The sequence below is a fragment of the Thermobia domestica genome, chromosome 10, assembly GCF_964235325.1.
Source record: "Thermobia domestica chromosome 10, izTheDome1.hap1.1, whole genome shotgun sequence".
In the NCBI taxonomy this organism is placed as follows: Eukaryota; Metazoa; Arthropoda; class Insecta; order Zygentoma; family Lepismatidae; genus Thermobia; species Thermobia domestica.
The window spans coordinates 203,824,658-203,843,112 of record NC_137463.1 but is presented as its reverse complement, the minus strand read 5'-3'; the positions used below and the strand labels follow the sequence as shown (position 1 = coordinate 203,843,112).

General features: G+C 29.3%; 1 protein-coding gene across 5 annotated transcripts in view; it reads left to right on the top strand.

The window, feature by feature from the left end:
* LOC145662942 (tolloid-like protein 1) overlaps positions 1 to 16,261 on the top strand; it is a 964,318-nt gene extending 948,057 nt beyond the window's left edge. For 4 of the 5 annotated variants that reach the window (XM_081728975.1, XM_081728973.1, XM_081728974.1 and 1 more), the window contains one exon: positions 13,516 to 16,261. In XM_081728975.1, the coding sequence (XP_081585101.1) occupies positions 13,516 to 13,718 (203 nt within the window). In that variant the 3' untranslated portion in view covers positions 13,719 to 16,261. Of the gene's footprint in view, positions 1 to 447; positions 1,811 to 13,515 lie in introns of all 5 variants that reach the window. The other variant, XR_014127127.1, reaches the window with a different exon arrangement.
* Positions 16,262 to 18,455: the final 2,194 nt, after the last annotated feature.

Below are 18,455 nucleotides of genomic sequence, written 5' to 3'. Positions count from 1 at the left end.
ATGATACCAAGAAAAATTTATTATTTACACAAAATTCCAATAGCACTATGATTAGCTATAGTTGCTTTTGAACAGCTATAAACACCATACATTTTATATTGCTTGCTATAACTTGCTCCATTTAAAATGATCATTACTTATACACATAAAAATGTACTAATTCTTCTTTTGTACCTAGAAATAAATAGTTTGTAGTCTGGCCACCAGTTCATAGTAATATTTTCTTTCTTTCTTTTTTTTAATTAAAAAAAAGTAGTAATCATTATGCAGGCTGAATGGTGTACACGTAATAATTTTATAGAATAAGTTATGCAAAAGAAATCTTCCTAACACTGAAGGAAACAATAAGGGCAATATTGTAATGGTCTCATAAAAGCATAACTTTTTTTTATAAGCTTTTCCCCAAACTTTAAAAAGAATTATCTCTCTTTTTTCTGTTCTTCTTAGGTGGCGCTTTTGCCTCTACTGTGTCGTTGCAAGTGTGCGTTACAACACTTCGTCTCTTAGTTGGTATCTCCTTCCTACTCCTGTTTTCATGAAACTCACCAAACTCGGAACATAAATAAACAAATGTTAACAATATTTTTCTTTCACCTCCACCCCTTTACCATTCCTTAACCTTTTGTGTGAATGAATCCGTGTGAACGTGTGCGAGGAAAAAAAAAAACAAAGAAAGAAATGAAAATACCAAAAAAATGCTAATAGCAGAAACATTTCGAATAAGAATCATTGGTGCCTTGAAATTAAAAAAAAAAAATTAGATACAAACAAATAATGTTTAAAAATTACTATTTAAAAAAAGAGAGTTTTTAAATTAAGAAAAGAGAAATTACTAGCAGTTACTAATTTGCTAAATGCATTTAAAAGAAGAGTAAACAGTAACAAATTGTCAGAATAGAATCACCTCGCTTTTCCTAGTAAAGCAATAAATCAACATTATGAAAATATACGTAATAGCTTGCAATATATTTCAACAAGTAATTGAAATGGAATGTGATACTTTCCCACCACGAGTGCTTCATATATGAAAGTGAGAAACGGAAATGTTTGTGAGTACTCTTCTGATAATTTTTTTGAACATTTAACCCAAGTTAATTACTTTTCTGAAATGTTGTTCTTGTTATGTGTTTCACCTCCATTTCGTTCACTTTAGAATGTTGAACGTTTTCAAAATATATAATTAGTAGTAATGTTACATTAACAATTTTGTGAAAAGAAAACTTCAAAAGCTAATTTACTGATATCTTTTCCTACTTCTCAATTTTTTGTTAAAATTATCATGAGAGAATAGAGAAAGATAATATTTTTTTTAAAATTATAATACCTACAAAAGAACATAGCAAATTTTTCAGGTTAAAACTACGAAAAGCTCAAGAAAAAATACGTGATATACGATGTGTCCTTATAGAAACTATTTACCACAATTGTTTGTTATATCTTTTAATGGGCAAGGAAAATGAAAACTTTATAGCAATCGTAGTTTATCTCGTATTAGGGGACATATTGTTATTGAAATAATCTAATCCTGAGTTATAATCTAGGTTTTGACTATTCATAATTGTTGGTTGAGGCATAAAAATAGGCAAATAGTAAAGAACCAATATTAGCTATAAAAATAATGCTAAGCCTGTTTAATTATGCCTCTGGTATGTTAAACATAGGATAAACACTTAAGAACATGTGTATATATATATAAAAAATATTGATGTGTGGGTGAGTGTATGTATGTGGCATAGAATAAAAAAAAATAACGCGTGTTTATTGGACATACCTCGGTGGAGTTAACAAGCTATTAATTACATTAGCCGAGGTAAGAAAATGAATTGCGAATGTCCTGTCTTGATATATATTTTTTTTGCCTTCATAAGCTTATCAATGTAAAGTAAAGGTGAATGAGGGCAAGCATATCTATATCTATATATATAAATTAATATATTCTGTAGTGCTTGTATGTCATCGTTCATGTGTACAAAGCAAAGCAAAGAAAAATGCATCGAAATTTATGTTACTAAAAAGAAAAGCATCTATTCTTTCTTTCAAGTATCAATTCATGGATTTCTTTCTTTTCTACTATTTTTTTTGTTCCAAAATGTAGTTAGTTTTTAGATTAGTAATACAATTTTTTTCCAAGTAGTGTAGTCATTTTTTTTAAAAAAAAATGGACAGACAATAGCATAATGCTGAAATTATGTTGACTGAAACGTAGTTTTCTTTTTGTTGTGTTCAAAAATACGTTTATATATACAAATTTAAAAAGAAACATTGGGTTATTATTTTTAATTCGTATCCTTTACTTCAATATATATTTTTTCTGTTTTTCCTGTTTTTTTATGTTAATATCATATTCTATTCATATTGTTAACTACTATCCACGACTCTTTTTAAATTATTTAAATCTTAATATTTCTATGTTTTTATTTTTGATCATAAATGTGCGACAAAAATATCTGTGTAGTTCACTTTAACAAATACTTTCGAATATTTAGAAGTTTCAAAGAAAACTTTTATACAGATCTTACACCATTATTTAGCAAGAAATAATATTTTTTTTGCTAATAAATAAGTTCAACTTAGCATTCAATACCTAATTATAATTAATAAATATACAAACAAAATACTTCAATCATAATTCAATAAAAAATTATGGAAATTAAAAATGATTTTTTTTAAAAAGTGATATTTAAATGATCAAATTTAAATCGTTCTTGCCTATTTTAATTGACTGACTGTATTTAGTTTAAAATTACAGCATATTTAAAAGCATTGTAGATGTTGTTTCCTAACTCATACAATATATTTATTAACGAGATCTCATGAAGATTTAAATATGCAATGTTTATCTTAAATTGAATGAAAATAAGAAACCACCTTCTGTAAAATTTAATTTTAAAATGTTTGAATTCTTCACTTACCAATTTTAAACTAAAACTTTAAAAAAATTCTAATTTTCTAGTTTAGTTGTAAATATCATTAACAATATGCAAGTACTTAATTTTGTATACTTATCTTTACTATCTTTTTATTTAATCAAGTATTTTAAACTTTCATTTTAATACCTTATATTCTATCGTAAAATATATTGAAATTTATAATATTTTAAAACATTTTCTACCTGTAAAAATGTCACACATAAAATAAACATTATAAGTAAATCTTAAACATTTTATTAAATCTGAACCTTTCACTTACCATTAATTGAATAAAATAATTTCAAGAAAACCATGCAAGAGTACATATTTGCAATGCATATGTATTCATATCAATGAAATATATGGTCTCGTTTAAGATTAAATTCAGTGATATATGTGTCATAAATAATATTTAATTTTCGTCTTTAGCTTTATTATTGCAACTCTTTTTACAGTATACTGATAACGATTGGACATGTACTAATGTATACTAAAATGGAATTAGATAGATTGTTTTTGGGTGCCTTGAAACTACCTAGGTACAATCACGTTGAATTTAGCAATAATAATCGCCTTTTATTTTTCATTGTGTATTTCTTCGAATATTAAATGAAACAAAGAATCTTTAAAAAATGTTCTGTAAACGAAATATCAGAATATGCGTTAACCGTGTAGTAATTTAGAATCTTACCTCAGCACTTGTTTGTAAGTTCCATGATAAAAATTGAAGGTAAAATAAAGATTATTCCTTTCTCATTTTACCTTTTTCCCCCCATGCTGAGCAGAGACGTAGTGGTTATTTTTTTTATTTTTTATTTTATTTTATTTTTTTTTTTTTTTTTTTTTTTTTTACTAAAAACTAAGTCGGTTCATAATTGAACGTCACCCTTTGGATTCCAAAATAGGTTTCCCATATTTTGTATAGTTTTTTTTACGACCTGCTTCTTTTATTTGCTAAATGATATATCGCAGAAAATAATAATATCACTAACATAAGGTAAAAGTCATTAATAGTATTTGTGATTACCAACATTATAAATGATTGAAAACGATTTTATTTCATCTATATGATATTAATAAAACATGCTCATCACGTAAAGCTTCTAATATTAACATATATTTATGCGTTTGAATTCTACTCTACGTTGTCAGGCGTTAGCAATTTAATTTGTATAATTAAATTCAACACATTGATGTACACCTTGTTTCACGTGTTAAATGGAACAAAGTGCAAATTGAATAAATTTCCTATTGTTTGGTTTCAATTGCCAATTAAAGACAGTTTTATTCTAATGTACTAATATGATAAATAAACTACCATTTCGAGTAAGGAAAACACGAAAGTTACGATACAAACTAATATATTTGTAATATTAGTGAATTTTTAATATGTCATACCACACGCTTGTTTGTATGTATTCACTAAACTTCATATAATACTGGCGGAATCGTGTCTTTTAAATAGTATTGGAATAACAGTTGTCTTATCATTAGTAACATACTTTGGCAAACATTGACATTGTTAAATGAAAAGTTACATAATGTGAAATATTTTATACATTATACTTTACGCCTAGATATATATATCTAATTTATACAGAACTAAATATTATAATAAATAGTGTAGGTAATATTTTACTAATCTTAGGTTAAGGTTAAAAACAAAAATGAGCTAGTGGTCAGAATAATATTAAGATACTTCTTGTTTTTACTTTCTTCTTTCCTTTCTTCGATATTTTGTTTCTTATATTTCGTTCCTGATGATACTGTAAACCCTCCGTTACATTGTAAGCATTGTGAAGAAATTATCCTTGTAATCCGCTAATAATGTACATGTATGTTTGGTGTTTTATTGATTGACTTTTTAAAAAAATATTTTTACCCTTTTTAAAATTGTAGCAGAAAAAGCAGCATGTTGCATTGATCTTAAGGTGATTGCATTGGCTTTGTGTAGGAAAGAAATTATTTTATGTTGTATTTATTTTCTTACAGCTTGGAATAGGAAGCACTGTTAAAGATGAATGTTATTTTCTTGTCTTATAAACGTATTTATATAAACCTCAAAACAGTCTACATTATAGACTGCAATCAGCAAAATAAAAGAAGAAAAGAAGTTAAAATATGGAATTTTCATTTATTTATTTCACATAAAATGAATCGATTGTCTAAGTATATTGCTGTGCTTAGACTTATGGATCTAAAGATTTCTGAGGCAAATTCTTTCACAGCAAATATAAAATGTATATTATTTTCGAGTAGAGAGTAGATGAAATTTCAACGCATTGTGTTGATCAATTAAATACATAACCATATTCCGATATAGATCATGTCAATTACAGAAAAAGACACCTTTTGTTAATATTAGACATAAATGAAATAAGATGAAAGATGATGATATAGATGATGATGATGAAATAAGCTGATAAACGTAGTAAGGAGTAAAATAATAATAAATATGAATAATGTTAACAAATATGAAATAATACTATGTAAAGCTCCGGATGCTAATGATATAACAAATAAAATCAATTACCAAGACTGACATGGCCGAGCGATCTGTTGTAATAGCCTAACGATCATGATTAATCACGGATTCCAGCCCTCCCCCCCCCCCCCTCTCGGCATAACCATCTTCCAATATTAACTTCATCGTCAAAATTAATTTCCTGTCTTCTTTAATCAATGAGAGATAATTGTAAAACTTTCAGAATAAGTTTCGGATATTCAAACTATGCACTTGGACAGTCAAATATGTTCGGACACGATCATTTGATAGAATAATTAACCGAATAATGAACTAATGGTTCGAATAATAAACAATCGAGTAATTATTGGATAATTTTAACAGCACTAAATCAAACCATTATGACGAACCACGAGATAATCTAGGGATAGGTGTAAAATTGACAAGTAGATACAATGAGGTGAGTGAGAATTAATAACTCCAGTTAGCAAGTACCTCAAGTCGTTTTAGGAAAGAACGACAGTTTCTTTAATATCTTATGTGTTAAAAACGAAAGGAGGCAACAAATATATGAAGATATAAGAGATTTCTTCAGATAGCTACCATTTAAAATGGTAAACTATTAAAAGGAAACACCATTTAAAAATGAGAAACTGTAAACAACAACAAAACAAAATCTCAAGTAGAACTTTCACCTCTGATGCATGAAGTTCCTGCTTCAATTCCAGCTAGTGCCAAGTGGGATTTGTGGTGGACAAACACCATGTGCGCGGGTTTTCTCGGGGTTTCCTATTTCCTCTCGCTTTCTTCATTCCACCATTTCATTCATTATCATGATTAGTACCTCCCTTAACCTCGGTGCATAATCGTGGAATGTTAAACTAAGAAAAAAAAATAATATTTACAATCTCCAAAATTACAAAAGAATACACTACTGCTTATAATCAGAGTTCATTGAAGTCATTGTTAATTAGCTGACTTTAGAAGACGATTGTAAAAAAATACATCAAAATAGATGCTACAGATTGCTTGTCATATACGGTTTGCCTAAAACAAATAAGGAGACAGCTCTACTTAAACATACAAGTATATCATCAAAACAAATCATCCTACACATTATTGTATTAAATGATTAGACAAATTCATTACGAGATGTTAAAATAATTTAAACACAGAGTACGGAATAGTTTTGAAATCAAAGGAAATGCTTTTTTGTTGATCCACTCTGAGCATATTCAATTAGGTTCTTACGATATCAAGAACAAATCGACTCTTTCTCTCTTAACATTTAGTCATATATTATTTAGAGGTTTTAAGGAGAAAAAGCCAGCTACCTAAACACAAAATTACTTATGTTAAAAATTCCTTGAAATTTATTTTAAAAATAACATTTTAAAAATGAGAATGAGATTTATCAACAGTCCGGTGGACAACCACTCTCATCGCTTTTTACCAAATATAGTGTACATTCTAGATTTCTCCAAATAAAAATTTACTAAATATTATCGTTATGTAGATAACACTATTTCTTTACAAATCATTTCAGTATTTATTTGATCAGTTAATTAAGAATCATACACTAAGAATACAAAGATCATAGGTGAGAAAGAAATCAATGATGATATTAATTTATTAAACTTCACAATTTAGTAAATTCTATACCAAAGTTTATGCGAAGCTACTTCAGGTAATCCATATATACATGCTAGGTCGTCACATGCGCTCATGAAAGTCTTATATAGAATAGGAAACTTATATGGTTACCATCAATATATCTTATAAGACAAGACAAGAAGTCATTAAATATATGTAAAGTTGTCAAAGCAAGAAAAACTAAAAAGAAAAATTGAATTTGCATTCCATCACATCCATGAGTAACTAATTGACTAAACAGATTTTGAAAAGCCTAACTTAAATGTTACTGCTCTCCTAGGAAGAAATGTGAAAAAGAATTTAACAAGGTACATATACTGCCTCAGACTTGTTATAACAAATAGGATGACATTTTGACAAAATTTAGTTTCCGGAAAAACATGAACCTTTACAGAGAATAAACCAAGCAGGTTTCCTTAGCCGAATCGTAAAAATAATTCAAACAAAAAATTTCAAGACCATTTTGGAAAATAAGTACCAACGATTTAGAAGATAATGTATTTTATCTCTTAAAAACTGTGTACAATGGTTGAGTTGAGTTGAGTTGATTTTGAGTTCAACGTCCCCTTCAGCAGCGAGTCTATATGAGACGGGACCTACTTATTAACGTGGAATCCGAACTAAATGAGCTCCACCGGGAATCAAACCCGGGTCTCCCACGCCACAGGCGCGTACGCTAACCTCTTAACCGCGAAGAAGCTCTGTGTACAATGATAACATGACAGGTATGAAGTAGCATTAACATTGATGATGAATCAAATAACTGCTTCTTCTTCTTTTTAATATTATTATTGTATGCTTTATCTTGTACCTGATTACTATTATGCACTTTGAGTGGCCTATGTTATTAATGTTGATTGATGTGCTTTTAAACTGAAAATACGTGATAAGCATGCTTTTTAAGTGGTGCATGTAATTTATTCTAATTTGTCATTCATAAGAAAGCTCAAGGTGTTTGCACTGATAATTGTAATTTAAAACGAATGTTTTATGAAAGATGTTTTAAAATAGTGTGGAACTTGTTAATAATATTAATATAAAAACTAAAAACTACTCACCTTGTTGTGGTCTATATGTATTACACAATCATAAATAAAAAAGAGTATTAAAAAAGCTAGTGGGGATAGGTGAAATTGATTACATAAATGTAAGTTGAATACCGTAAAACTTTATAGAATGTAAACCAGACACATTAGAAAATACAAACACAGACAAGACAACTTTGGTCACGTGTGGTGAGATTCTGTCACATGAAGCTGGAAGATAACTGTGTAATTTTATCTTTCCCTTTTATTCTATTCCCACTACCTTTTTGTTTACCCATGTCTTAAAAATAACATTTAACTACTTACGATTCTGTAATATATTCAGAAGTAGAAAAATACTGTATCAAGATGAGTAGTTCTTGCTTTATATAATGTTAAATTTGTTGTAATTGTTCTTGATTTTAACTTATTTTCGTAGAGCAACAAACATACTGTGCTATTAATTAAAAGAATAAAAAGTATACTTTTATTTTTTACAGCTTCCGTTGTCATTCAAATGTAAAAGTCAATCTGTTTCTAAGGAAATGCGAATGCATATATTAAATTAAATCGCCTATATGAAAAGAAAAATTAAAAAATAGCATTTCGGATTTTTGAGTAGCTTAACGGTTAACGCGCTATAGAATAAGGGCACACTATATACATAATATAAATTATTGCAGCACACCCATTATAATTCGAAAATGAAGTCATTCGCAAGTAATACCAACAGAATATTGTGTACTTCCTATTATTTGGAGTTCTTCAAGTGATACAATTATTTCAAGTTTCTAAAACAAATATAATTAAATTATGTCAATAATATTTCAAGTGTTTTCGCAATTTTAGAGAATCTTTTAACGTCAAAAAACAAAGGAAGTATTTAATGACTGGTGCAACGTTTTCTTAAATTCTAACACCTCAAACATGAGAAGAATCCAAATGGTAAAACGGGAATTTGACCCTTAGCTTCGAAAATCAATTGTCATCATCTTCATGCGTTTTTAAGAAATTATGCACCTTGTAGAATTACACATTTTTATCAGTTTCCTCCATTGTACAAAAACTGATGATTGAGGAAGATAAGAATTGGTCATCGAAACATAGCGTCGAATTGCCATTTTATCATTTGAATATTTCTATAAGAATAATTTTAAATTTTATTATTTATATACTTTCTATTACGTCATTAAATAATCCCGAACGTCGTGTACAACAATGTCAGTGATCTATATTGTTTATTATTTCCTACCATTATCAATGTTTTGCGGTTAAAAAAATAATGTGTTAAAACAATTAACTCCAAATAGACTTAAGGTAGAGCATCGACTCTTTTAAGTTGTTTCGTCACTTAATATACTGATAAAAAATAAATATTGTACTTAAGGTTGTATTGAATGAAGGAAGAAAATACTTATCTCAATCATTTGGACGGCATTTTGCACAATTAATTATGAAAATGGCAAGAAAATTAGATTCAGTGAGATTAGTTAAGACTATATGAAAAAACAAAAAGAAGACAATTACACAATACATTAAATTGCAATGTGCACTTTAAAAAATGATTATTCATTTGCGCTTTTTTCTGTCTTTCTTTTTCTCGAAATTTTTACTAGGTTCTTTTATTATTAATCTTCATCAAATTTTGCAAAGTTTTAGAAATCTTCGAGGGAAGAGTTCTTATATCGAAATTTTAAGAATCTCCGGCATCATGAAGGGGTTGTTGCCGAAAAGTTACTCCATATATTTAACTTTGAAATATACATATACTTTGGACTCGTAGCTGCTCGAAGAGCAAAAGAAAAAAGGAATAAATATAGTAATCTACTCGATAACCATTGTTTTGTTGCAATAGCAATTGAGTCTAGCGGTTCTTGGGAAGAAGATGACCTCAAATTTATAAATGAAATCGGCCACCGTCTATCAATTAAATCAGGATCACTCCAGCAAAATCTTTCCTGATTCAACGCATTAACATAGCCATTCAACGTGGGAACGTGTCGGCTATTATGGGAACGTTACCTACCGGTAAAGAACTAGGTCTTTCTTCTGTGATTGCAGAGCAGGGAGGTTTTGAGTAAAAACAAATCATTGTTGCAACAATTTATGTAACAACCGAGCAAGGAGTAGGGAGAGGCAGCTCACAGTCCATAAGTCTATGTGAAAAATTACGGCAGAATGCTGTATCGTACCTCAAGACAGTGACATAACATGACTTGTTGGAGCCATTGAAAGCAGAAGATTTAGTATTACCTGCCAAACAGTATGGGAATAAAGGTGTGTATGCGAGCTGTGGCTTCTTGGAAAATATCTCCGATCATGCTGAACGGGTAGCAATTCGAGGAGTCATGTATATTAGGAAGCTTTCTTAGGCCAGCAAAGCGAAACAAGAGACCACGTAGAACAGGCAAATAAGAAAGTAAAGAGACAGAGAAGAGTTTAAGCGTTCTTGATGTTAGTAAATTGTAAATCATAAAAAATTACAATAATTACAATTTTAAAAAATCAAATTTTGTATCACTTAGTTCAATATCTTGCCACAAAAGATCATTATTTGCTTCAATCTGTCTGTGACCCCTTTGACATTATTGGTTTTAGCTCCTGCTTCTCTATGGTCGGGAAGACATTCTATGACATTCATAGAGTTCAATCCCCGTGAAGGGCAGAAGCCAATTTTAACGTATCCTAAATGGGAACTAAGAATTATCCAGCACCAGGTTAGTCTCAACGTTGGTTCGGAAGTACCAACAAAGCTGATATATAGCCGCTGGACTACATGGTTCGGAACACAGAGTTCGGGTCAGAACACTTGGGCAATATACGCTAAAGATGGATTTTAATTGTTCCACAAGTTCCGATACACCTCAATAATATAAATGGTGTTGAGTTGTAATAACACTAATTTAAATTACCTGGAAGAGAAAGAACAAATTAAATATTTATATGCCTTGACATATAGATTTATACTATCATGTTATATATAATTGTATAATTTTAAAGGATAGATGAATTTGTGTGTTTATGTTTTAATTCACAAAACTTAAGAATCACTACACGAACAGTTTACACTATAAATTACAAGTCGAAATATATAGATATGTTAACACAGGAATCTGATTGATTTTGACGTGATAAATCACTTCTTGTGCTCGGTCCAATAATTACGTTTTGCACTATACTTGCGGGAGACGCGGTTGACCGGTTGGTAATCATTGTTCCTTTAGCGATAATTGATTATTCCATTTTCCCAAATAACTGGTACACAAATTTTCTTGAGTGCTTCTGGATTCCTTTAGGAAGAGATGACTTCATTGGCGTACCGCTCTGCATGTTGCATAATTTAAATTTTACTTCTTTTTGTCAATAACGAAACTAAACATTATTAATGATGAAATATTTTTTCACAATACTTTCACTACAGATATATATTAACGTTAATTACATATTGTACCCTCTGTTCGTCGCACTAGCGCAAGAAATTAACTATATTGCACACACTACATCGTTTGTTTGTTGTTTATTGCTCTGGCACTGACCACAAACTTACTCTTGGCTTTTCAGCCTGTTCTGTCGTGCTTCGACCAAAGGGAACATCCCAATTTTACTAACAACACGAACTGAATAACTAAATCACTGATGTAAGTGTTAAATTTAGATATGATCTTACAGATTGAAAGGCTTTGTAAGGAATTTTCTTTCTTCCTTACCAAATAAAAAGAAGTGAAAGAGTCCAGTGCAACCTTGGACGAAGCCATTTCTTCCTCTCAAACGTACACGTATGTATGTACATTTGCAAAGAGAGAATTTCCAAGAATTTTTCAATACAAGCGTTATTTAAAATATTAATTTTTTATACTAATTTCTTATAGCACTGTCAAGAGTGTCATACACCTTGCAACTGAATTATGAACGTCGTGCATGAGACACCTGTTATTACATATCTTGGTTTCTGATTTCGAACTATTAAACAATTTGTAACCATTAACGTGCCCTTTTTTGCGTTTATATTTGGTAATGGATAAAGTAAACAGTATTGTCATTACCATTGTTTAATGTTGAATTAGCAAAAATACTGAAAACGGTACATTCAAGGGAGCGAGTATGAAATTCATCGTTGCATCGAATGTACTATCGGTAGCTCAAATGAGAAATGTCATGGAAAGGATTTGTACGCTAATATCAGAACATAGAATCATGGACTACTATACTAATTCTTTCTCGAATAGTTGTTTTTGTACGCATTTATGAAGGATCGAAACGTCTGAGCAATGATTTTTGCTTCTCCTTGTGAACTTAATTTGTTTTAAATTACAATGTATTTAGGCAGTAAATTTGCTCAGCTTAAATTTTACATTTCATTACCTAGTATACTCGTTATCTCTTTATTTTCGTCTTGACGATTCTTCATATATGATCATATCTTACTTTCTTCAAATCTAATTTGCTTGATCATTTGCTTTTAATAATGATGGTAGTGTGAAGCCATCGAAATAAGAATTCATAGAGTTGTAAGTGCTAGATATATATTTCGTATGAATCGTCTCATATAGAACAGAAACATATTTAACATATCAAGCTAACGGAAGCAAGTTATAAGTGCAAATGAATGCGATAAGAGAATTGACGGAGCGAGAACCAGGGACTAGAATGAAGTAAAGTACCTGATAAAAACATACGCACACGTTGTTTATGGACCACAAAACTCAAATGAGAATCAAACTTGCGATTCTGCGCACCAAAGATGGATATTCTACTTTACAGTTAGTGTGCCGTCTTTCTCTAATACTGTTGCTAGCAAAAAAAGAAAAAAGTTTCCAGCCCATTCATGTTTTTGTTCTTTAATAATAAGAAGAGTGAGATGACTAATTTAAACTTCGTTTCTGGTAATTTATGGGGGAAATATATTCTCTTTATGACAAAGAAATCGTACTTTTGCTCTTATTTCCTATGCTCAAATAAACAAGAAACACATTGAAGAGTTCACAAAACTTCACTGATTTATACTTCAAAACCACATGTAACGAAAATAATACTATACCCCCTAAAGGAGTAAGAAAACAAAACTTTTCACCGCCAATAGAATAATTCATCCCTCTCGAGACAAAAGGGCGTATCTCATTTTCTTAAATTTTCCAGGAGATAAGTTTAAACCTTTTGTCATTATTTATTTTATCGTCTTCTTTTAAAATTTAGTTTAATTTCCTTTGTTTTAAGTATATAACTGACGAAATCAAGTTAAATTTTAACACAACAAGATAGAATAATTGATGATAAAATCTTTAAACTTGTCTCCTAAAAAAGTTTAAAAACAAAATAGAGATACTCTCCTTTATCTCGAGAGAAACGAATTAGTAATCTCCTTTAATCTGTAATTTTGCCAGTATTTTAAGTGTTATGATATTACTTAACCTAAAATCTTTATTATACCTTAACCGTACTAACAATGTTTTCTTTATACTTGAAGGTGTACAAGAATCACAAATTAATCCTTTCATGCTGTTGGGTGTTGGTCTTGGTGTGGCCTGGGTTCTTTTCATTGGATTTTGCATCTGGTGCCACAGAAAGCGTAAGCGACGAAGGGAAGAAGCTGGGCATGGCCCACGACATCGTCACGTCCACGTCTGCGACCACTCAGGCCAACGATTCGCAAGTGTTGACAGCGTATGAGACAGGCCTTTCCAAGTGAAATATGGGAAACAAACAAGGATAGAAACGACTGTTTAAAATGAAAAAAAAAAAAAAATTGAAAAAAAAAGAGAAAGAGGAAGAAGAAAATATGCGCTCGCTGAATTTGCTCCCATCACGCGACAATCCATGAACACTGTACTTACTTACTTAATACTCTTATCATCCATGGCCATTACTGTTGTCACATTTCCTACTACATACATGATCGTGTCAAAGAAATATTAATAAAAAAAACAACTTTTAGAAAACAAAAAAAAAAAAACATAAGAACAAATAAACGATATTTTACTTTTTAAAACTAGACACTTCTGTGAGAAGTGGATATGTGATTAGTTGTGATGGTCTTTGTGAACCGTGTTACTCTAAAAGAATATATATATATATATATATAAATAAATATATATATATTGTTGAGTTATATTTAGTCAAGAAAAAAAAGAGTTAATTAATTAATTTACCTTAAAACAGAAAGAAAGATAACTAGTCAAATCAACTAAAGAAACCGGAGCAACAAGTTGTCACTGATTTGTTTAAAAAAAACAAAAAAAAAAACTTCTGCCCAGTTCATACAAAATACAAGTGTTGAAATACTTAAAAAAAAAAAGTACTAAGGAACTAGTACTTCAATTTAAATAAATAATAATAATAATAAAAGAAAAAAATCATCGGTGTGTTGTGTGTGTGTATGTGTGTGTGTGTGTGTGTGTGTGCTGAAAAGAAAGAAAAAACACGTGTTGTGTGCATCATCAGGAATTTTTACAATTTTTTTTTGTTTTCCTCCCCTTTCATCTAATAAAATAAAATAAAAATAAAACAGAAGAATATCGACAAATTCAATAACATCGTTGCTTCTTTTTGAACCACTAGCGCCGTGCGAGTCAGTGACATTATACATCCATATACACATATATATCTATGGTATTAAACAATAATAATTAATAATATTTTAAAATGATTATGAAAGAAAGAAAAGAAAGGACATTTTTACTATTTAAAAAAAAAGGTATGAAACAACGTGCTCACTTGTAAATTTTTTTCTGGCGTAAAAGAGACAGAGAGTGCCAAATGAGAAAGTAGTATTTATGGTATTGATTTTAATTACGTATATGTAACACTTTGTTTCATATATTTTTTTCAATTCATGTCCATTCATGAGAAATGCATATACATTAATTTGACTTGTTTTATACTGTTTGTAAAGAGAACAGTGTATATGATTTGTTATTTTAATTTGATAACACGGTTGTTGTCTTCAGTGTAAGCAAAGCAATACGGTTTCTAACTATTTAACAAATATGGCGATACCAACTAGTTGTATTTCATGAAAAATGGTCGAAAAGTTCGAACGGGTTCTTCTCTTTTTAAAAAAAACATAAAAAAAAAAACTCCTCTCTCTCTACAACTTAGTTGATGGTGCTAATGACAAAATATTTACAAAGAACAATATAAATATAAACTTTCTGTGTTTTAAAGAAAGATCATTGTTAGTATTAAAGTGTGACACGAATCTTGAAAGGAATATAATAAATAATCAATAATATATTTAAAAAAATTCGTTTAAACGTATTGCGACTGAATGCAAGAGAGATGATAAAATAAATAAATAAGCGCTTCATTTGTTTTTTGTTAAAAAAAATAATCTTGTTTCTTTATGATAAAAAAATGCCATATTTGTTCCTAAAAGCTATAAGAATCAAGAAAAAGAGAAATTTCTTTTTTTTTTTAATATTGTCCATGTAAACATTATGAATAGTTGTTAAATATTAGTTCACAAGTTGAATTCGAGTTGCTATCCAAGGATTGTTGTGATATATACATATATATAATATAATATATATCTATAAATATGGGTTATAAATATGTTTATGAATAATTGTGAAAAATATAAGAAAAAAACCGGTCTTCCTTTAGGTAGAAATGTATAAATGTGTTGTAGAGCTGTCCAAACCATATGTTTTTGTGTATAATCCTGGTTAAAGAAGAAAAATGGAAATTAATATATATATTATATATACTTAACAAAGCAAGAATCAGTTAACTGCAAAACTACATAGTAGATTATTATATGAACAAAAGTTACGAAGCACTAAAGAAGAAAAAAAGTTTGTTATATTGTATACTGCTCATGACAAAAGAAAAAAGGATATAATTGGTTTCTAAATATTTCTTCATCCAATGCCTTCATCACAAAAATCCACGCACCTTGCAGGTAATTTTTTTATATATATTAAAATATAACAAAAGAAAACAGTGTATAATTATACATTTTTGTACAAAGATGAGCACATGTTCTTTTTTTTTATTTGCACAGGTACTATTTGAGCTTCTGTTGTTTATAACATGCTCAAGGATTAAACATAATACTATAATGATAATAGTAATAATGACAATTTTAAAAAATGAAAAACAAATCATAAAGGTTCACAGTCCCCGAACGCACGGCACATGTAATATATAAAGAAAAAAAAAAAAACAAATGATGTAGGTCTCTATTTGAGAATACATAGCCTTAAAACGTGTTACTTTTTACTTTGTTTTTTAAGCCTTAAAAATCCAAATTTTTCATTTTAATAATAAGGAAGCGAATAACAAAAAAATCGTTGTTAAAGGACTACATCTAAACAACAGATTGTTTGTTTACGATACTCGATATCCAAAAAGTGAATTGGTAAGCATTATCAGATTTTTTTTTTAAATTAATAAATAATCCTTAATAATGGATATAGAACAAAATGTAAACAAACTCACACGAAGTCTTTCATCTATTTTCTAAGGATATAGTATTATCTTAGTTTTTACTTAACAAGCGAATGACATATTAACATTTTTAAATTTTATTTCGTAGTTCTTTGTCGTTTGTACATCATTTTGGAGGTAGAAGGGTCACGATTCATTTTTTTTTTTTTTTTTCAGTAAAACTATTTCATATCTCACGAGATTAGCGCGCTCGCTTTCTGTAAGCATGTCAGCAGGTTCAAATAAAGCTGGAGGTGTAACAGCTCGGATAAGTATTAGATTTGATGTTCGAATCCTAGTAAGTCTTTTCGTTCATGATTTTGCAGTTCTAACACAAGAAATACTATAATACAAGCCACGTTACAATATCTGTTTCGTGGCTTTTTTTAAAATTATTTGTCTACAAGCATAATTAGATTTTAAATAAACCACATTATAGAAAGAAATGTAAGACATAATTTATTATTATCATTGTGGAAAAGAAGGAGACTTCTAACAAAATTCTAATGAGTTTATATTTTTCTCAAAAAGAAAGAAAGAAAAAAATAACCAAATTTGTTTTCAAAGGGAATGTTCATCCTTCAGATATTCATGGTTCCTCTTCTCTCTGGTTAGACTGATAAATATGTGCATAACACCAAAAGAACTAATAGGTCCTCTCCTTAAACATGCTGGTTCATTTTGCTTACTGTTGTTAGATACCAATTCTCAATGTTATCACAAAATTGTACTCAAAAAATCACCAAAAATCTTATACACTTTTACAATTTCGGATTAATATTATATGATCCAACTATTTGTCAAGACATTTAATATCTAAATTTAAATCTGTTTGCTTAGTTCTAACGTATTATGATTCAAATAATATTCTTTCTAGATATGATGTTTTGTGAAGAATTTTAACATCATTTATGATATGTTAGAATCATGTAAATGTTTCGATAAGCGCGATACAGCTGAATTCTCTTCTTTAGAATTTCTAATGTGTTCTTTAATTCTAGTTTCTATATCTGTTTTAGTCATGCCTATGTATGTTTGAGCACAAACACATGTCACCTCATTAATTCCTGAATGTACCCTCCCGCTTACGAAATAGCTTTTGTATTACATTAGATGTTTTATTATTATTTTTTTTCTAAATTTCTGAGTGCTTTAAGTGATATGTAGAACCCATATATTTGTGCGACCTTCTGTAATTTACATGACAATCTAGGCCATAGTGGGAAGGAAATCTATAATGCAACCAGTTTTTATATAAATAAAAAAAATAAAAAATCGGTACATCCATTTAAAATTAAGGCAAACGTTTGGATAAGTTTATTTCTGAAAGTGTATAAAATAGTATCATAACAGGAAAATATTATTAGACGTCCAGAAGAAGTTTACAATTAGACGACCAGAAGAATAAATAGTTACTCCAGGAACACGTTAAGAAATGAGACAACAATCTCTACAAAGATAAGGTAAATGATATACTAAGTTCGAACAACTCCAATAATTAGGTCTCGTTCTCATTATGGCCTAGATTTTCATGCAAATTACAGAAAGTGACAGAAAAATACGGATTCCGCGTATCATTCAAAATTTAGAAATGCATCTAACAGAATACAAAAAAAAAAAAATGCTATTTCATAAGCAAGAAATGCATTCAAGAATTTATGAGATGACATAGTTTGTGGCCAAACATACAAAGGTAGGACTACAAGAAATATAGAAACTAGGAATAAAGAACACATTAGGGTTTCTAAAGAAAATGATTCATCAGTATCAGGGTTATCGAAACATTTACATGATTCTAGACATACCACAAAGGATGTCAAAACTTTTCACAAAATATCATCATATCTAAAAGAATAGATGAATCATATTACATTAGAACAAAACAATCAGGTTTAAATTTAGACTTTGGATGTCTTGATAAACGATGGAATCATACAATTACCTCATAATGCCTCGAAGATGAAAAATAGTCGTGTCTAT